The sequence below is a fragment of the Eleutherodactylus coqui genome, chromosome 6 (assembly GCF_035609145.1).
Source record: "Eleutherodactylus coqui strain aEleCoq1 chromosome 6, aEleCoq1.hap1, whole genome shotgun sequence".
NCBI classification, from domain to species: Eukaryota; Metazoa; Chordata; class Amphibia; order Anura; family Eleutherodactylidae; genus Eleutherodactylus; species Eleutherodactylus coqui.
Window position 1 is genome coordinate 71,656,112 of NC_089842.1, and position 22,382 is coordinate 71,678,493.

General features: G+C 43.1%; 1 protein-coding gene across 2 annotated transcripts in view; it reads right to left on the reverse strand.

The window, feature by feature from the left end:
• ALG9 (ALG9 alpha-1,2-mannosyltransferase) overlaps positions 1-22,382 on the reverse strand; it is a 119,931-nt gene that overhangs the window by 64,776 nt on the left and 32,773 nt on the right. The window contains exons 9-10 of one of the 2 annotated variants that reach the window (XM_066606970.1): positions 7,196-7,318; positions 4,622-4,776 (exon numbers count right to left, since the gene is read on the reverse strand). In XM_066606970.1, coding sequence (XP_066463067.1) covers positions 4,622-4,776; positions 7,196-7,318 — 278 coding nt within the window. Of the gene's footprint in view, positions 1-4,621; positions 4,780-7,195; positions 7,319-22,382 lie in introns of both variants that reach the window. The other variant, XM_066606969.1, reaches the window with a different exon arrangement.

Genomic DNA, 22,382 nt, shown 5'->3' on the forward strand with positions numbered 1-22,382 from the left:
AGTTCCAGAATACTCCTTAAAAGTGGTTTTCCTATTAAAGTCATTTTTCCTTTATCCACAGGGATAAATGTGTGATTCTTGGGGGTCCGACCGTTGGAACTTCCAGTGATCCCGAGATCTGCTCACACAAATGTCCCATGTGAATGAAGCAGCAAAGTGCGTGCATGACCACTTCTACTCATTCACTGTCCAGCATATCAATATTCTCCTGTGCCATAGAAGAGAATGGTGGTCAAGCATACTTACATTCACATGGGGTATACGGATGTGCCAGTCATGGGATTGCTGTCAGTTTCGGTGGTTAGACCTCCAGTAAGCAGACATTCATATCCTATTCTGCAGATATGATCTTAAAGGGGTTTTCCCAATAAGGAATTTATCTCCTATGTAAGCAAGAATTTACTGACTAGCTTTCACCGTTGCTCCATTGACATGGGGCATACCAGTGAGCAAATCACGGGACTAACGATGATCATCCAAGAAGCCGGACCCCAGCAATGAGACATTTATCTCCTACACTGGGGGTGGGGAAAAATGACTTTAATTGGAAAACCCCTTTAAGATCATGTGAGCTCTAGAACTTACTGACTGCTGTCCAAATTCTACATGGTTTATTCTATCTTTATTGTTGAAGCGTCCTAAAAACGATGACATTTTGAACATTTACAAATCATTCAACCGATAAGTTACTAAAATATATGACAAGGCTAGTCCTCTCAATGATGACTGTTGGTTAGAAGGATCCCCTATAAAACGTCGATCACAGGGTGACCACTGCTGGACCCTCAGATTGTGAGCGAAGAAGCAAGTGTTCAGCTTCTCTACACTGCCACCACAGGAGAAATGAAGTATTACATTATGAAATGAGTTGCTCATGAAATGCACAGATTCTGCTGGGTCCTCCAAACACTATTTGTAACCTTCATGCCATCTGGCTTATACACAAAAGTGTCCTGAACGGAGGGTCCTATCTATTACTTCAGGGCTTCCTAACAAAAGTAGTATCTGAAAATTAGTTTTCTAAACCAGACCCAGACAACACCTTTAAGAAGTGGCTCCCATGCCGATCACCCCAGATTCTGTTTCAAGGACCCCTAACAATCAGCTGATTTACAAGGACGGCTCAAATCAGCAAGAATGGAAGCTGCTACTATAGAAAAAGCTCTCCATTCTGGCTCGTAGAGGAGTGTCCAGAGCAGGGACCACTCTCAATGATGTCCTTGTGCCCTAATAAGTCAGCATTAGCCGTGGCATCTAAGTAGTTAAACAGCCATGATCAGAGATCGCTCCGATCACAGCTTGCTGTCAGCTGTATGAAAAAGTGGATATCTGCTGAGCATGGAGCTCGCAAGCCTGCTCCATACTCTTCCTGTACACGAGGCGTATATACATGCCACCAAGGGTTAATAAACCGGAATGGTTAATAAAAACTATAAAACTCATTTTCAATCCAAACAAAAGCAGAGCAGACGGCACTCACCAACGGCTAAACAGAATCTGACCGCGGTGCCGCGTGATAAACGATGGTGCTCAGCCGCGCTAATAGAGTTTTTCAAACACCCACATTGCAGAATGAATAGGCGGCGCTGACCGAGGTACAATCTGCAGCCGCTCGTATCTTGGTACAAAAAAGTGCAGGAATAAAAGCAAAGACGCGGTGCAGACAGGCGGCAGCTGCCGGGTCAGACGGTGCTTTATCCAGCCTCACACCATTTTTAATACCCAACTGCTTTATCAAGATAAGGCAGAGGAATGGACTGCTGTTCCTATGCCGAGCTTTAGCAGCAGTCAATTAGAGAAAGCTGCGCCAAATTTATTAACCCCCCCCCCCCACCAATCACATTAAATATCGAAATACCCCTAAAAATGTCACTTTATATTGTAACTGTTTATGTCTCAAGTAACAATACAGCCGGTCCGTAACCCTGCTGTCACAGATACATTTTAACTCTTTAATGACGCATCTAATTTTAACCTCCAACGATCGTTACGTTTTTTTTACACCTTTCGTGTTCCAGTGGTCACGCCATTTTTATATTTAAGTCAATGTCGCTATACGGCACCTTGTATTTTGTGAGATCAGTTGTAGTTTTTAATTCTTTGGCATTCGCTGTGCAGTTTAAGGCCGGGGTCACATGAGCGTGTGGTAAAGCGCTATGTGTATAACACAGCATTTTACCGCGGTGTGGGATGGCATATCACTGAGTATAGCTGCTATTTTTGACTGCGCATGGCAGCGTATCTCACACACACCGCCATGCGCAGTCCTCCTGGTTTCATTCCAATTCCTGCTCTGTCGCTTAGCGACGTTGCATATAAACACCGCACATACGCAATGTACACACCCATGAGGAACAATACGCTCTGACCCGTGTAATATGCAGTAAATAGAACATGCTGCGTTCTTTTTACTCACCTATTGTATGCATTAAAAATTGCTAGTGTGAGTGGGAAAATCCTATGTACTTGAATTGACACGAAGTACCGCGTATTATATGTGTGTACATCGCGTGCGTAAAACACAAATCAAATATGCTTGTGTGAGCCTGGCCTAAGTGACATCACAACTTTATTCTGCGAGTTGTTAGGATTACAATGATACTAAATTTATATGGCTTTTGTTATGTTTTACTATATTTGTGCAATAAAAAAAGACTTCTTTTTACCACAAAACTTTTGTTTTGCCACATTCCATAGCATTTTAACTTCTCTGCCCATACAACTGCATTCTTCTCTCCCTGCTGGTCCTCTTCCTCCTTTGCACAAGCCGAAGTAACAGGTACAAGTTTAGCAAATGCAGTTTACACTCCAAGCTGCTCTATCTCCGGCTAGAACAGGGGTACCACTGCAGTTTTGGTCTTGTTTCAAGGCCAAGGCCCTTTCAAACAGGACCAAAATCACAGAAGAAGACCGGTTCTCAGAGGACGTGGTGATGACAAATTCGATAAGAGTTCAAGAGGGGCCTGGACTTCTTTCTTGAGCCATACAATGTTATATGTTATCATTAATAACTTCAGAAGGATCTGTGATCCAGGGACTGTTCCGATTGCCAGATTGCAGTCAGGAAGGATTTTTTCCCCTTAATTGGGGAAAATTGGCTTCTACCTTATTGTTTCTTTTTTTTGCCTTCCTCTGGATCAACACTGGGGACATGTGTCTTTTTTCGGCCTTACAGACTATGTTACTATGAGATACGGTTGTTAGAATAGCCTACTGCTAGAAAGATGCTCAGACTAAACTGTAAGATTCTTTTCTCACGGCACAAGCACCGTTCAGGCAAAATTGTTAGGTGGTTTACGAAAGACACACCTCTTAAGTTCTTGTGGCATATCTGTGGGCCAGAAATGCAAATTTACATCATCCAAGAGCTGGCATACATTGGCTCTATAATTTTCCCCAGTTTCTGGCGTAAATTATAAGTAAATGTGTCAGACCATGACTCCCTCCCACTAAGTCACATCCACTTTTCTTGCCGTTTTGGAAAAGTGAAGAGAGAAGTTGAAAAGTTGCAAATCAGTGTGCTATGGTGGCGTTAGCCAAATCTTTTTTCCGCCACAATTGTTGCCACAGCCCTAATTAGATTCCTCATATCGTGCGACTTCAAATCACCATTACCAACAAAATTTACAAGTATATTCATACATCTGCTACTATTCATGCCAAGGAGGATATATCTACTGAAAGACCACACTATGGTCGAAACGTTGCATGGCTATGGAATATGTACTTTGAAATAAACACGACTTGATCTTAGGATCTCGGTGTGAGTATATATGGAAAACAAACTTCCCTGAAATTGCTGCTCAGCTGTATCTTATATGGACTGTTGAATTTGGATCCTGCTATCCGCTGGTGACAGAGCGTGCAATACCAGTGGTGTGGAGGTCAGATTGCTCTCCCCTTGTGGGGATTATTTTGTGGTGCTGCTGTAATTGTGGAATTTTTGAGAGGTACTGATATCATGGGTTCAAATCACAAGATGAATGCAATCATCAGAATCACTCAGTAGTTTATGGGTATAGGCCCATTTAGACACAACTATTATCGCTCAAAAGCCGTCTCTTGAGCAATAATCGTTGTGTCTAAATGTACCCATCCTTCACTGTTCGGCCGAACAACAATTTTCAGTTCTGCTTAAAAACAGTCGTTCAGAAGAACAGCTGATAAGCAGGATCGCACGTGGTGTTCTGCCATGGAGAGCGGATTACAGCTTATAGCATTGTTATGGCTGTCTGCTGTCCATGGTGCTGAATTCTCCATGGGGAGCGTGTGGCTGAACAATGGTGCTAATTACCGAGCTCAGACCTCCTGCTGAGTTCAGTAACAGCTCCCAGCAGCTCATTTGGATGCAAATGAAGCTAATAAAGTACTAATAGCAAATTAGTGCCTTTTGAAAGATATCTGCATGTGTGAATGGGCCTTATGTAACGCCAAACAATCATGAATGCTAAAAGGGTTTTTATAAATCCAGTCAGATTGATATTTGTTAAAAGTGCCCATAAGTACTATGCAACTAGTTATTTTTAAGCAAATATAGAATTATATTATAGGTTCTCTGTGTAAACAAAGTTTGATTACCATCTAAAATATTAGCGAGTACCCAACAAAAAGCATAGATTACCTGCAGAGCAGAGAGAGCTACAGCCCCACACAAGCAGATGAGGGGGTAGATAGGAAAGAGAAACCTCTCCTCTTTGTGTGGTTGCGTGAAGAAAACCAAAATCCAGATATACATTGGAGCCAAAGTGAGCCAATATGGTCGACCAAGATTCTGAACTGCTGGAGCAAACATAATGATACGGGTTAGCAGGATATAGCAGATGCATTGTCTAGACCTTCTGCAGTAATACTATTGAAGAAAGCCGAAAGCCACAGTCAGTCATACAAAGCAAAAGATAACATTCAACCTGATCACAAACGCAGATAGGATAGACCTCATGTTCGCTCTAGAGTCCATTGTACAAACAAAAATCATTGAATCAGTAAAACTGAGCGATAATTGTTCAATGTAAACATGGTCAACGGTTGGGTGATAATTAATTCGCTTAATGTTAATTTTATGCAGCCATAAAAGTCATCGGTCAGTCGTTTGCAGGTCGTTACATGTAAAAAGCGATCGTTCAGTTGTTCCCATCACCTGGCACAGTCCCCTGAAAGACTAATGATCGAGTGAACGCGCGAATTACGAAAGACTAGTAAGGATTATATGTCTGTATAAACGGACAGCATTTTAAAGCAAATATGACTGTCATCGTTCGCTCATTCCAATGATTTCTCGCTCATTCGTTTGGGCTTTTGGTCGAAGTTATATGTCAGAAGGATTTCATGACATCTCAGAGCAAAACGTCCAATGCATGCCACTCTAGAGGCAAACAGTGGAGTATGTTGCCCATAGATTTCCATGAAAAAAAAGTATAGCATATTGTATGCATTTCTGTTTTGTTTTGTATTTTTTACAGGATGTCTCTGCATAAAAAGACTTGACTTGCAGGAAAAAAACTAACTTTTCCCACAACTTCTGCTCATCTAAACAGCCAATGTGTGCATCATCAATCTTGTAATACTTTATTTAAAAAAAGAGAAAAAAAAAGTAATTTTACCACTGAAAATCAAGTTTGAGGTGTCTGCCACTAGGGGTCTCCCTTCCAGCACCTTTGCAATCCACAGCCTGTTGTTAGGCATTTAGCTTCTCTAGTAAAAGGGGCTTGGAGATACTGCTAGTTATTACATGCAGCAGAGGGGTGGGCATTCAGATGCTGCCTTGCAGATGACTGGAGCAGGGCTATGCAAGGCAGCATGGAAAGTGTGGAAGAAGTAGTCCAGGCCAGTACAGTACTGGCAGAATGGCTGCTTAGGAAATGCCCCTTTCTCCCTCCCTTTCCCAACAGACACTTGTAAGCGGATTGCAAACAGCAAGGAGGCATAAAAGTAGGAAATCTAAATGTAAAACTGAATTGATAAGAGCTCAAACTGGGTGCAAACAGCCGCAAAGCAGCGGTCAATGAAGATATGGGCTGCTTTTGAAAACTCATATACACTTTAAGGAAACTGGCCTGGCTGAGGCCAATAAAGGGGCTAATGTGCGAGGAGCTTTCCCAGTGCATATGTGACATGCATTTACAGCACCAGAGGGGAACAGAGCATAATACAGTAAGGAAAAGGTCACATTTGACTGTCTTGTACAAATTAAATTGCAGTATTCTGTATAAATGATAGAACATCATATCCTTCAGCCTATTTTCAACCTGCATTTAGACGTCTGCTTGCCCCTTCTGAGTCTGGTGTAATGTCTGTGTAGAGCATTTACTGATGATTACCTTTATAGGGAAGTGTAATCCCTACCCAAGACACTTTACAATTATCTAAGGCAAACTATTATAACTGGCGAGCAGCAGACGCCTTGCATGGCAAGAGTTAGGTTGAAGGGTATTCTCATCAAATAATGTTATGACCTATACGGAGAAGATGCCATAACATGATGATCGGTGACTTTACAGCCACCCATGCAGACAACAAAGGGGCCAAGGTTTTGTCAGCTGCAATATGGCACTTGACACCCACTGTGCAGTGAACTACAATACAGGCGCATTCAAGTGCACAGCAGACAGTTACACCTCCACCGATCAGTAAAGGCCCATTAACACGCAAAGATAATATTTCAAACGATTGAAAGTTTTAGCGGTCATTTTGCATAAAGTGTTAATAGACACTAATGTCCATTACCACTTTTGTCATCTTCATTTGCAGGTAAATGGGCCTCCGGGAGCTGTTTGCAGAGCCCAGCATGTGGCATTGTTTACGCACAACGATTAGCATGGCAGTGTTTACACGCAACGATTAGCACTCATTTGCAGTCGTTTGAGCGATAGTTGTTGCGTGTAAATGGGCCTTTAGTAATGGCCTATTTTAGAGATATCTCATTAAAGTGATAATCTAAAATCCACTGAAAAAGTCATGACTTATTCCAGTAGCTATGGGCAGGACTGTAAGCACAGCACTGGGTTGTCATGATAGGAGACCACTTGAAAGTCCACTAACTATAAGAATAAGGTCACACTCAGCAGGAAACTGAAGTTTTTACTACAGCTGGAGACAACTTGGTAGGAACAGACGCCCAAATGTAATAACTCCACAAAGAATGAATCAGGGTTGGGATCAACATGCTTGAGATGTAAGATAATTGGTAAATCCTTACTGTTAATTTTCTGCAGTAGGTGCTCCATCAGCCACGTCAAGGGCAAAACAAACAGAGCCATAATGAAGACAACGTTAAAGTTGAGGAAGCCATTGACGAAGTAGAAATGCCAAGATTCTGTGCCTGAATGGAAGAGAAAATTATATTATAAAGCAAAACAATCCAATCCACAACGGAGCGCCCGTGAACCCCACCTCAGATCCAGACAGAGGTTTGGCCAGTCAACCAATCTAACAAAGGGATTATTACACCGTTGGGTGCTATTCAGACAGCTCAGCTGTACTGCGGTTCTTGCTGCATGGCCGAGAAGTAATGTGTGGTTTTACTGCGGATTGTTGCTGTTCTGCAGTTAGCCGTAAACACAAAGTGCTATATTTTTCACACAATAGGACGCATCTGACTGCAGGACACCCAACTTTTATCACTTTGAAAAGTTATAAAACTCTGAAAAATCATAAATATCCTATGTAGAATAGTCTTCAGTCTAGACAGACCTCCTAGGTAAAGACGTTTGGGGGAAGCCTAAGGGGATGTACATTGCTCTATAGTTTACTATGTGGTGATGGCTCATCCAACGCTGGTTACATGAGAGGATACTTGGGTTGTTGGCTCACTTCATTATGGGGAGGATAGTACCAGCAGCCACGTGGGGCTAACTTGCTGATGAGAAGTCAAAGGAGGAAGATCAGATGGTACAATAAGGGCTCAACGCAGAAAGGCACCAGAAGGCAGACGACAGGATAGGCAATTCCAGGGAATGCCACTTTGCCAGCTGCTAGTGACAGGGAGTTTGGGTAGTGCTTTAATAAACAGAGTGCCAATAGAGTATGATGGCAGTTTTGGGCAGTTGTGTACAAGTTAAGGAGCAAGTTCTTGTTTTCTGTGCTGGGTAAAGTGCTCTATAAACGCTCTGCCCAAACAATAAGGAAGTGATCAGGAGAGTCTGGACCTCCCGCCTCCCTTCTGATTCTGGGGTATAAGGGCTCCCACAATCTTGAGATTGCGTTTTTTGTTAACGCGATTGTCAATGGGACTTTCTATTGTAAAAAAACGCAATGCAACGCATGAAACTGCGTTTTTGGTGCATTGCGTTGCATTTTTAACATTAGAAAGTCCCATTGACAATCGCGTTAACAAAAAACGCAAATCGCAATAATGATGGGAATCGTGTGTGGGAGCCCTTAGGCCGGCTTCCCACGGCCGTGACGGGCTCCGCCGTGGAATTCCGCGGCGGAGCCCGTCACGGCGCCCCCCAGAGACCCCAATACTTACCTCCAGATCCGGAGTCCTACGTCCCGCATGACACTTCGGCGCGCATGCGCAATAGAGCGCGTGTTGCGCCGGCCGCGTCATATGACACGCCCACAGCGTCACATGACGCGCCGGCCGTGTCATATGACGCGGCTGGCGGTAGGCGGGGAAGCGGTTTCACGGTATTACACAGCGGAAATCCGCCCGTGGGAAGGAGGCCTTAGACACAAACTTTTTAGCAAGATTTGTTTTGTTTTGCTAAAAAGGGACTTTATAGACCAAAAAAAAAATACAATGTATGCATTTAAGTAAAAACCAAAAAATATGTCCCTTAAGACTGGCGTTTCAAACACCAGTTTAGAAAAACGACTGTTGGCGTAAATTGTACTAAATTTATTAAAATGACACACCTAAATAAATTTGGTGTATTTTGGTCTGTTACTTATCTTTATGTCCCTTGATGGTATATACCTCCTCTAGAGCTGCATTTACACTTTTCATCTTTGCTGCATGACGTTGGCGAGTGCTTTGCTGATAATACAAACCTCTGGTCTGCAATGTGGTGCAATGAGGGATCCAATTAGACCTACATCATCATATTATTCATTACTTGGAGCTCAAACTATACCCCTCAGAGTACAAATCAGCTGAGCATGCTATAAACAGACACTGAATCAGCTGGGACATCCTGCAAGATGGGAGCTTAGAACTAATGATAAACCAGCCAAGTAATGAACGCAATGCTAAATAAAAGGGGTGATGAGAATCCAAGATGAATCCAAGATGAGTTAAGCAAAGTTAGACAACTTTACCTATTATTTAGAGGTATACTATAGCTTATTATCTGTGATCCCACCACAGTAACACTGTGCTTCAAGATCGCATAGGAGCATCAAGGCACAAGGTTGGAAGTCCTAGACAACTCATAGAATGGTAGAGTTGGAAGGGACCTCCAGGGTCATCAGGTCCAACCCTCTGCTCAATACCAGATCACTAAATAATCCCAAACAGATATTCTAATGACCCACATGATAAACTAGAAATACGCAGTGTGGAATATTGTCAATTTGATTGATATGTACCCAAGATGACATCACAAATGGAAACCTCTGGGAATTTTCTAAATCCAGGCTTTTACCAAGTCCAAAAAAAGATGAGCCTCATTGTAAGCGATTGCCAGAGAGGAAGAGGCAGATGTTATTATCTACCTCCTCGAAATAATTAAAATTGCGAGAACAAAAGTGAAGTAACGTCAGAACAGTGTTCGAGACATTTCTTTGGCAGGATAGCTCTTCCATTTTCATTCCAATCACAACAAGCGCTTCCACCATGTACTGCACACTTCTCGTGTAACCAGATGATTAAACACTCAGTGGATGATGGAACATGTCAAGTGTACTTATTTGAGCTAGGCAGTAAGTAGCATATTTAAGACTGTGAATATATCTGTATTACATACCATTTATACGCCTGCAGGTTTTCATTAACTTCAAATGCTGCCGTTTAGCGCCTAAGGGCTCTCAACTATCACTTCAACCCTTCAGAGACAATAAGCGATGGGAGAAACGCAACCTGATCATTTTCACTCGGAGCAGATGTGGAACGGAGATTTTACTCTGGGCTAACGCTGCGACTAATGCAGACAAGATGGATGCAGAACATACTGCCAGAAGAGCAGTTGTGAACCCACCGAACCACTGACCAATTTGGGGGTAGCCTACTTCTGAGAGCAATACGAGGTCCCCTGGTTTTCACCTTTTAACCCCCTCAATTAGGATTTGGCCTTAGCTGCAGCGGCTGTTACCCCAAGAGTGGTCTCAGCTCAGTGGCAGGTACCACGAACAGGTCAGAGGCATCGTAACACGACACCAGAGGATTAGACGGAGATGTAGTTGATACACAAAGTAGAAGTCAGGATAGGCGGAGGTCTTGTGTAACAGCGATATGATCAAGAGTGTCAGGGAAGGCAGTAGATGAATATATTGTGGTCAAGGTACAAGCCAAGGTCAGGACAGAAGAAGATGGGAAAGCTGGGTAAAAATCGGGCACACATCCAACCAGAAGTCGGTATACAAAAGCATCTTTACAGAAGCTCATGGAACTAAATGCTCAGGCATCCTGGAAAAGGGTCAGTGAGGCAGAGAGCCAGTTTCATCCAGATGAGATTCACCTGGGGAGTAAGGGAGCCACAAAGAGCCAGAGTATAAGCTGCAGATCAAGCTGACAGTAAAGCTTTAGTGAATCTAGTTGCCTAAGTGCATGTAGAGGAAAGAAGAAGGTTTGTACACCAACCTTCAGGTCGTGAACGAGAGCTTAGGACTACATGTCTACTGCCTTAACACTATGCGCCACATGAGGTTGCACATGTGTGCTGCTGCTCCATACATGCTCCCTGAGCATTTAAACTCCGCTACCTCTAGCGCTCCAACTGAAATGAATGCAGCAGCAGCGAGCATCTGCAATCGCTACTTCATTCGTGCAGGGACATTCAGGATCCGGGGAAGGTAGAAACCAACAGTTAAGGCCCGTTTAGACACACAGATGATCACTCAAAAGATGGCTTTTGAGTGACCATTTCGTATAATCTGCTAATTAGTACTAATTCCTATTAGTACCAATTAGCAGCATGTGATCACCCGGGAGCTGAATTTATTCAGAGGACGGCCCGCTGTTCTCTGAATAAATTCCTTTTGTTCTGCTGGTGGGGCTGATAGCTGAGAACAGCGGAGACAACATAATCAGATGTTAAGCATGTAGAGGACAGGCAGCACGTAGGATCTTCAATCAATTAACCAGTAGAATCAGGAGTAAAACATCCATCCATCCTTTATTGCATAACGTGTAGCATAATCACAGCGACGTTTCGGCCAACTAAACTGTGGCCTTCATCCGGGCAAAATACAGCATACAGTCTTATCAGCTGTTCTGCTAAACAACGGATTTCATGCCGAACTAAAATCCATCGCTCTGCAGAAAACTGAAAGATAGGCACATTTACACACAATGATTATCGCTCAAAAGATGGCTTTTGAGCGATAATCGTTGTGTCTAAATGGGCATTTACTCTAAGAACAGTGAGCCTATAGAACTTTCTGCTTGAATTTGATAAAAGAGTTTAAGAGGGGGCTGGAAGCCTTTCTTGAGCATCACAATATTACATATTACAGTCACCAATTACTTCAGAAGGGTGGTTGATCCAGGGATTATTCCCATTGGTAAATCTGAGTCAGGAAGTAGCTTTTTTTCCCCCCAAAAATGAGGAAAATTGGCTTTTACCTCATTGGGGTTTTGGGGTTTTTGGGGTTGATCCTCTAGATCAACATTGGGGGGTTAATGGGCTAAACTAAATGGACATAGATCTTCTTGCATCCTGACACACTATGTATATTATTATCTTACTACTAAGACTTTCTCTACCCTTTGGTCTAAATCTATGTGGAATGGAATTCATTTTACATGAGAATTATCCAAAACACATGAAGTTTAATGAAGTTGTATGAAGACTAAACAATATCAAAGAACGCAGACGGTCATGGACTTCCCTCCTCATTATGGCGGTTTTCCGAGTAGCATCTGCTGTCAGTGCTGGGCTACACTGGGGTTGGAAGCCGCTGCTCTGACCCCTGTGTAATGGCCAGCGCTCGTAATTGCAGGTGCAGATGTCATTAAAATCAATCGGAGCCGCACTTATAATTGCAGGTTGGGATCCCATTGATTTCAATGAGAACTGCGCCTGTAATTACGAGCACCAGCAACATAACCAGATAGTCTTTGCAACTTTCTTGCATCATGGTAGAATAATATGGATTATTTTTGCGAATTGATAACTAGTATAGAGCCTAACATACAGGAAAGTCAGATCAGTCATGCAGCCGCCACCACCGATGTGTTTTCATGTCTGGTAATCCATTAATTAATGGACTATTCATTCCTCTTACATAATACAAATAATTTCCCTTCTTTTCTAGTGTAAAGCCATTACTCCTGCTTGTCCTATTAAGCAAACTCCATCATTCACGTGGCGACAGTTATTTACCACGAAGAAATGACAGGTTTATCGACGGAGCGCTCGTGTTTACTGCTGGAATGTTAAGTGACTTGTGTATGTCTGACGTACATTGTCACTCCGGTCGCCCAACCGCTCCTTAATCAGCGCTCCCCTCATGCCGGCTCTTGTTTAAGAGGAAATACATCCTTTGTTCTTCACTGTAAAGAATTTGTACTGAGGCTTTCATCATGATGGCCATTGTAGATTTACCTGTAGCCTACTAATCAATATTATCCATAATTGCAGTGAAGCTGCCATTAGTTGAGTTGCATGGTAGTTCGTAACTGCATAGTAAACAATAAGCGGTCATACATATGCACCCTACAGTCAAAATAACTCCTTGGATCATCAACCCTTCTGATGCAATCAGGGACTATAACATGTAACATTGTTACACTCAAGAAAGACACCCAGGCCCCTTATGAACTCTTTTAGTCATCACATCCTCAGACAGAGAAAGTCCTATAGTCTCACTGCTCTTACAGTAAAGAACCCCCTTCTATGTCGGCGTAGAAACCTTCTTTCCTCTAGACGTAGAGGGCGCCCCCTTGTTACAGTCACAGTCCTGGGCATAGATAGATGATGGGAGAGATCTCTGTATTGTCCCCTGATATATTATACAGAGTTATTAGGTCGCCCCTGAACCATCTTTTTTCTAAACTAAACTCCAATTTTGAAAACCTCTTTGGGTATTGTAGGCCGCCCATTGCATTTATTATTTTGGTTGCCCACCTTTGAACCCGCTCAAGCTCTCAGGTGTACCTTTTCCATGTCCGTTCTATGTCTGTCTGTCTGTCTCTCTCTCTTGGAGTATACTAATGCTTGATCGAGCATCAGGCTCAAACGAGCATGCTCGCTCATCTCTAGTCACTGCACTTTGAAATCATTTGTGCTTATGTGATATTCAATGTGGTAACTCGCAAAAGTGCAAATAACTTTAGCTAAAATAATGCTTTTCTCCTTAAAAAAAATCCCTCTAAAGTGCTGGCCACTGATTGTGGCTGTTGCGAGTTTGTGTAAGCTATCAAAGACAGCTGGCAGCCGCTGGGTATGTAGAGCGATCGGTCCTTGAACCTGGGCTATAAAGACCCTCAGCCCCATGACATAAGCATGTCCTGTGGCGTTAAAGAATTGGCTAAAGGGGAAAGAAAAAAAACTTTTAAAATTAATATTCTGTAAAAACGTTCAGATGCCATGCTCAAGAATGACTATGGCATCCGCAGGGTTAAGCAGCTTAGAGGAGTGACTCCTCTTCGCACTCCTTTTCTGGGATAAAAGAGCTGCCCCCCCCATGACAATAAGAGAGCAACTACTGTTCTCTGATTGATAAGAGTAGTGATCAGGATGTATAAACTCCATGTTACCCCTGCCCCTCTTCCATAGACCTCTATGCGAAAGCGAATGTATGGCAAACTAAAGAGAGAGATCTTTGTGTGGCGAGCGGGTGAATATAAATAAAAAACACCCCTCCTGGCCCTTCCTCACTGACCCTAACAGCACCACAACTAAGTATATGATGCTGTTGGGAAGTAACATGTTGCCTTTCAACTGCGGGGTGGGTGTAAGGGATTTTCCAGGACTTTAAAGGGGTTGTCCCGAGCCGAAACGGGTTTTTTTTTTTTTCAATAGCCCCCCTGTTCGGCGCGAGACAAACCCGATGCATGTGTTGAAAAAAAAAAAGCGGATAGTACTTACCCGAATCCCCACGCTCCGGTGACTTCTTACCTACCTTGCGAAGATGGCCGCCGGGATCTTCACCCTCGGTGGACCGCAGGTCTTCTGTGCGGTCCATTGCCGATTCCAGCCTCCTGATTGGCTGGAATCGGCACACGTGACGGGGCGGAGCTATGAGGAGCAGCTCTCCAGCACGAGCAGCCCCATTCAACACGGAGAAGACCGGACTGCGCAAGCGCGTCTAATCGGGCGATTAGACGCTGAAAATTAGACGGCACCATGGAGACGGGGACGCCAGCAACGGAACAGGTAAGTGAATAACTTCTGTATGGCTCATAATTAATGCACAATGTACATTACAAAGTGCATTAATATGGCCATACAGAAGTGTATAGACCCACTTTGTTTCGCGGGACAACCCCTTTAATATTGATGGACTGTCCTTCGGCTCGTTATGGGTCCAAATTACCCACTGATTGATTAATTCTGGAGAACAAGTAACAAGAATTTTGCTAAAGGAGCGTTGAGCCAGCAGTTCTCTCATGTGTATGGCAAGCTGGAGATGTAAAGCACTTCCAGTGCTGTGTATAGCGCCGTGAACATTTTGTAATCTAGCCACACTATGACACAGAGAATGCCTTTCTTTGCTTAGAATCTGACTTGGTTGAGTAGATGAAATCTACCTGGGAGCAATTAAAGCACATTCCCTTACATTCTTGTACCAACTTTCTTACACAGTCCAGACTATCTTCATTTTTGCTTGTGTTAACTTCTTTTTCTTAAGTTTTGTTGTAAATTGTTTTCAACATGGCCTCAGACCGGTCCCAATGTATGTATTAAAAACCCACCTCTTTAGGGAAGCATACCAAATCTCCTGATCTAGTCCCCTGCCCCCGCCTATGGAACCCCACCCCTTTGCCTTCTAATAATTGATCTCCACATGAAATCCCCTACTGCCTGTGTTCCCCATGCCTCGCTCCTCTTCCCTCCCCTTGCACCTCCTATACCACCCCCAACCCATTTTTGTCAAACCGAACGTACCTCCCATTGTAATTGTTGTATTGTTTTGCATTTATCCATGCCTGAAAGCGCTGCGGAATAAGTTGGCGCTATATAAATAAAGATTATATATTATTATTATGTAGAAGTGTGTGTATCCCTTAGAAGTTTCACACTTTTTCCCCCTCTAACAAATCTTAAATTGACCAACCCTAAAACTTATTACTAAAGATACCCCTATCCTGAAGCACCCGTGATCCCTAAGCAGATACCACACAACGTATGGGCTGTACTCACAAGAGGCGGTAGGTAGGGGGTAAAAAGAACATCGAAAAGTGCATAGGCAAAAAAAGAAACCCAACATTTTTTATTGCGTTTTGCATACTGATGCGGTTTTTACTGGAACTGCACTGAAAACCACATTGTTTTGCGGATATGGTTTTTACCGCATATCAATCACTCCGTGTGAATACAGCCAACAGGGTTAACCCACGCAAAGCATTTACGGCCTATCCAAACAACAGCTGATTAACGTGTGATTGCTGAGGACCCCGTTGATGACTAGAATGATGGCTGAGTGGTGGGGTGATCACACCTGGCACTGCAGCTCCATTTAGGTGCTCCGTCAGTCCATGGCCTTGAATGGAGCGGCAGTGCATATGTGTGACCACCACTCCATTTAAACTCCTAGCGTGGGCTCTTGATCACCGTTCTAGTGATTAGTAAGGGTCAGGGTAGTGGGGATCCCGTACGACCATACATTAACCCTGTTGATAGGTGATAAATGCTTTTCATGGAAAACCCCCTCTAAGAAAGTAGTTGAAGTCCAACATACAGGCTATGAATTTCAACCTATACTGCAATGAGAACAGGACTAAACTCCCCAAGGTTTCCCAAGTTACCAAGATAATTTTATATGTGATCCATTGGATCCCGTTTTCCACCTGCATAGGAATGCAATTCAAGACTTTTGCTGTGCATAGGAATGGCGTGATGCAGTACCATGCCCACTTGACAATGCATTACCAGCACTGGCATAAACAGTGTTAAGAAGACAACTCAGCCATACTGATGCTGGCTGTGGGAGTTCACCTTCCTTCATACATCCGCTCCCCCTGCTCCCCTTCTATGTGATCGATGCAATCAGCCGAGAAATCACAAGCGCTGCTCTTAATCACCGCACTGTTGTGACAGCTGCTACCAGCTTCGGCAATTTGCTGCAATCAATGCCACTTAAAGAGGGTATAGCACAGAGAAGTGGTGGAGGAAGGGGAGACAGAATAGAGGGGAATGAAAAGAGGGGAGAGCTGCTAGCGGAGATGGGAAAGAATAGAACACAAATCATAGTGTCAAAAGACAAACATTACGTTAGACAAAAAAATATATATATATTTATTGGTATATAACGTTAGCCTTCACTACATGACCACGTATTATTGACTACTTCCTCCATTATTATAAAATCCAGATGCAATGTCTGACACGAATGCCTACTCAACCATTGCCAGCAGGACTATTATATTGTACAAGGGGGACACAAAAGTGCATGATTGTATACAACAACACTAATACATAAAAACGGCAAAATATAGAGAACAGCAAAAAAAAAAAAAAAAACAGTCACCAAATTAGCAAATTGACTTTTGAATAAGAGAAAGTGATCTTTTCTGTCTGTATGACAACTAAGACAAGTGAGAAATAGGTCTTAAGCCAAGTTCACATGCTGCAGATTTTCTTCCAACATTTATCAAAAAGGGGCACCAAACACATATTCTGTCTGTAATACCAAGCTGGGCCACCGTAGTGGAAACGGAGCTGTGTGCTTCCTGGAGAAATCGGCTCAGTACACAAGCACACTGGCTCAGCTTGAGTGTTGACCCCCCACCAATTTACTACTGATGGCCTATCCTTAAGCTTACAGCTATGTAACCCCTTTAAAGTGTACCTATCAGGTGGCATTTGACTCAAACTACTAAACATAAAATCAAAATTAATCCCATATCTAAAATATCATGGCTACAAAATTATATTCAAGTCCATATTTTTAGAGAAAAGTTTTAAGAAGAAATACAAAAACTTTTTTAAAAGGGGTTGTCTTACATGTCAGTCAGTAGGACCCAGCAGCACTAGAGCGTCTCCTTGGGTTGCTTTGAAACGAAGCTATCCATTCATGTTTGCTGTATGCAGCAGGAAGGCTCCCAGCATATACTCATGGGGTTGCAAATATGGTTTCTAGTTAAATCCAGTCCATAATTCTACTCATTTTTTGTATTTTTACTTATTAAAATAAGTTTGTATCCCACTTATCGCAGGACTAAATATTAGAACAGCTCCACCTGCTGTTTGTACCCCAGGCACTGCAGAAATAATGCAAGAATAGCGCAACGCTGCTTCTATTGCAGAGCATTTCTGTGTATAGTAACACTCTCTCGCTAGCTCATCACCTGTTCATCTTCTCTTCTGACATCAGAAAAGAAGCAGCAGCCGCTCTGCACACCAGGGATCCCTTCACATACCCAGTGGAGCAGAGAGAAGCGAGACGGACCATGTGTGACCATCTTAGAACATTTGCTGAGGTGGATGCAGGATAGAAACAGCAGGTGGCGTAATTCTAATATTACTACTGAAATATCTGGGGATAGAAATATACATTTTTTAAAATCTACAGAATAGGTGATTCTAAGCATTTCTGCAATTGGTTTTATTAGCCTATTCTTTACATTTTTCATACAAAACCCCTCTTCCACTATGTAGCTTAGTGAAGACAGTACTGAGAAATCAGACTTCATCTAGGTACTGTAACTGCATTACTGAAGAGGGCGCTCCAACCGCGCATGCACTGTTCTCTCTAGTACAGGCATTGCTGTTCCCTATAACACTGTATCAATAAATATCTGCTTTATAATTTATTTTCAAACCTAATTGGTTCTTCTCTGTCTCCTAGTGCTGATTTTATTAGTGTCCTGCCTCCACTGCTCCACTTGGGCGCTGTGTAAGGAGAAGCCGTTCTGTGCGGCATACGGCTTCTCCTATTCACAGCGTCTGATCCCTACTGGACCCGATGCACTGTCATGGTCTCAGTTCATCGGGTGTAGAGTATAGTATGTCACAACCCGATGCACTGAGACCAGACAGTACATAGGGTCTAATAGGAAATGAGCGATGTGAAGGAGCACAGAACAGCTTCTCCTTACACAGCGCCGGAGGACAGAAATGCGGAGACAGGAGCGTAGTGACATTAGTGCTGAAGGACAAAGTAGGTCTGAAAATCTCATGTATAAAATGCTAAATTAGTTTTTTTGTGTCGTATACAAATACCAAATTCTGGTCCGATTTGAATGAAATTTTGCATGAGCGTTCTTCAGTACCAGGCGACGAATACTGGCATAATTAAAAATCGAAAACTCACCGACTTCCTTTGTAATGTTTGTTCTGTCTGATTCCTGTTCTGAGCTCTGTTCGTCTGGATCCAGTTTCTCTGTGAAGTTGTTGCATGCATGCTATGCTGCGTTTGTCAGTTAATCCGTTTGTCTGTTAGTTCGTCTGTTTGCTCGCTCATCAGTCTGTTTGTTTGTATGTCTGATCCACTCGTCCGATTGGTAGTTGAACGCCCGCTCCATGTGTGTTTGTCTTACCCGTCCGTTGAAGGGCGGAGGACCGAGCCGCATTCTGTTTGTTCCTCTTTGTCCATTGGTAGGCGGGCACTAAGGCCTTGTCTTGTCTATCCGTAAGTATGTAGACACCCGAATCCTCTCCATCCATAGGTGTGCAGATGCTCAATTCCCTTCCATTCGTAGGTGTACAGACATCTGAATCAGTGTGTCAGTTTGTGTGTTTGGTGTGGCAGTGTTCCCTGTCCTTGTATCCGGTTATCCCTTATTGTCATTCAGGGATAGACTAAGCCTAGTAGGTATAAGATCTAGGGCCGTCCTTATTGGGACAATCGTCCTACTTTTAGGCAGGGGCCCTACAATGTCCTGGTTCCTTTAGAGAAAGTATTCCCAGGTTTGTATTTGTCCTGTCTGTTCGGCTTAGTCCGTCTTTGTCCTGTTTAGTTAGGTTTTAGTCCTGTCTGGTGATGCCTGTGCAGAGCTTTGTGGTTTTCCCCTGCACGGACGGGGCATAACATTTAATTTTTTTTGTTTTTCGTCATTCCTGCCTTTTAAGAACCGATACCGATTTAGGCCTCGTGCCCACGGCTGGGTCAGATTCCGCCTGTGAAATATTGTAGCGGAATCAGACCCGGCAACTCCCAGAGACCCTATACTCACCTCTCCGGATCCACCCGCAACTGTCTCGCCCAGCCAGCCAGCAGTGAATGACGCGGCAGCGCTGGGCGGTGACGCAGATTCTCACGGTACTTCAGCAGTGCTCACAGCGGAAGTATCGCAGGACGGACGGTTTCCATTGACTGCAGTGGAAGCCGTCCCTGCAATTTTCTGCATGGAATAGAACATGCTGCGATTCTCCCCTGCGAGCGGAGGAAAAAAAAAAAAAAAAATTAAAAAATAAATAAATAAATAAAAAAATAAAAAAATCGCAGTTGATTTCCGCTCGTGGGCATGGGAGAATTGTTTACCACAGCATGTCTATGGACGGACATTGCTGCAGAATTCTCGGGGCTGTCTGGCTGCAGATTCCGCAGCGATAATATGTGCGTGAGCATTAGCCCGTAAGGACTTGTTTTTTGCAGGACAGGTTATATTTTTCAATGTTATTATTTCAGATACCATAAAATATATTGTATATCTTTTAAAAATGTTTATCTGGACTGAAACAGAAAAAAAACAAAACACAATTGTGCCATTTGGTTTTTGGGCTTTGTTTTTACAACATGCATGGTGCACTTAAAGGAACATCTTCCCTTTATTCCGTGTGTCAGTACAGTTACAGTGCAACCAATTTGTAGTTTGTTTTACTACTTCTAAAAATAAATCTTTATTTAGAGACTGCCACCTACTTCTAGACCTGCAAGCTAAGCTTTTGGGCTGGGCTGAAGGTAGGTGACCCCCTGAGTCCAGGGATGTAAGTGTTATACTTATCTCCCTGGTCGGCCCCCCAGTGTGAGTGCTGAAAGCTGCTCAATGCATTAGTAGTCCTCCCGTTAGAAAACCCCAACTGGCGGACTACTTAACGTGCCGCTCGATTCATTCTAGGTTTTCAGCGCTCACACCGGGGGAACGATGGGGAAGGTAAGTATAACACTTACATCCTCAGACTCAGTCAACTACTTTTAGCCCATAAGCTTACAGGGCTAAACGTGGGTAAAAGATTCCCTTTAAAACCCGTTTTTTGTCACTACATTCAGAGACATCTACCTTTTTTTTTTATTTTTGCACAGCAAGTTGCAGTTTTTATTGGTACTATTTTTGGATACATTCGACCTTTCAATCACATTTTATTACTATTCCTTTTTGGGAGCAAAGAGGTGCTCAAAAATGCAATTCAGGCATTGTGCATTTTTTCACATACTGTGCAGTATAGATTATGAAATATTTTAAAAGTTCAAACTTTTACAGATGTGACAAAACCAATTATGTGTTTTTTCTTTTGCTTTGATTTTTTAACCCCTTGAGTGGCGGGTTTCCTACCACCCTGTCGTGCCCACCAGGGCAGGTTTTTTAAAATGGTCTAATCATTGAATTTCAACTAATTTTGCAGTTGCGTCTCAAGAGCCATAACTTTTTCATTTTTCCATTGACATGGCCATATAAGGGCTTGTTTTTTGTGGGACAAGTTGCGATTTTTTAAACAGGGGGGAGGAAAAAAAGAAATGGGGAAAAAAGAAAAAAAAGACGCCATGTCATTAAGGGGTTAAATAATGTATTAACTTCCTTCTCTGGGTCATTACGACGCATGGATACCACATGTGTGATTGTATTTTTGATTTTTTACAAAGTAAAGGGAGACAAGTGTTTTTATTATTTTTTTACTTTTTTTTTTTAGTCCCTTAAGGAGACTTCCACAGGGACCCATCAGGACCCCTGATCACATTCCGGGGGTCCGATGGTGACAGCCCTTTACATGCTGCAGTGACAGCCCTTTACATGCTGCAGTCACATAGACTGCAGCATGTAAAGGGTTAACACAGCAGAGATCGGAGGTTTTCTCTGATCTCTGCTGTAAGAGCTGGTACTTAGCTGTTCTCTGACAGCTAACAACCAGCTCTCCCTGCCACAGAGACCATCGGCTTGCTTCTGACAAGCCGATGGTCTCTATGGCAACCTGTAAACAAAGCAGGAGATTGCCGGCATATCGGCAATATCTTCTGCTGGTTTTTCAAAGCCCTTGCTTTGTTCTCTGTGGGTCTGTGCAGGCAGAGCACACTGTCACAGCTTGTGGCATTGTGCTCTGCAGCTCCCATAGTGATACATAGCCCGGAAATCTTCCGGGCTATGTTGCTATGAGCAGTGGAGCTCGTCCCGGAAAATTTCCGGGCGTGCCACTCAAGGGGTTAATGCTTATAATGGAAAAGTATTTTTAATAATTTTCTAATCTTTATAAAAACTGTGTTAATCTTATTTTACCTTTTTTAGTCCCCATAGGCGATTTGAACTTGCGATCTACTGATCACTTGTACGATATACTGTAATATTTCTGTACTGCAGTATGTTGTATTTTTTCCAGCTGCCTATTGCCTTCAAAAGGCTCCAGGCTGCGTTTATTGCTCTGCAGATGCAGCTCATCCTGGCTGACTGCTTACAAACAGTTGACACTGCACTTGTTTTATGTAATCTTTCACCCCCCCTACCACCACCGAACCCCACTTCTTGCAAGATGGCGCAGTCTCAGGTGAGTAGCCCAACTTGCCTCATGGCATATGTGCCCTTATACCTCCTATAGTTTGCCTCAGGCAGCAGAGAGGCTAGGTTAACTGTAGCACGCATGCTGTTCTCAATGGGGAGCCAGTTACTCCTGTCACATTACTGCTGATTATTAGAGGCTCCTGTCACACAATGTTAATGAAGAATATTATAGCTCAACCTCCATGATTGTATACTTATGGCCTTTAGCTTATTTAGATGAATGTAAAGATTAATGATATCTACACTGTCCTCCCAGCATGCAGAGATGGTACAGTCTATAGCTGCTCATGTAATGCTGTGCTGATGCATCATGGAATTGATAGTACAGAACAGTGAAAGCAACATGATTGTTTAACATTAGAGATGAGCGAGTATACTCGCTAGGGGCAATTGCTCGAGACAAAAGGTT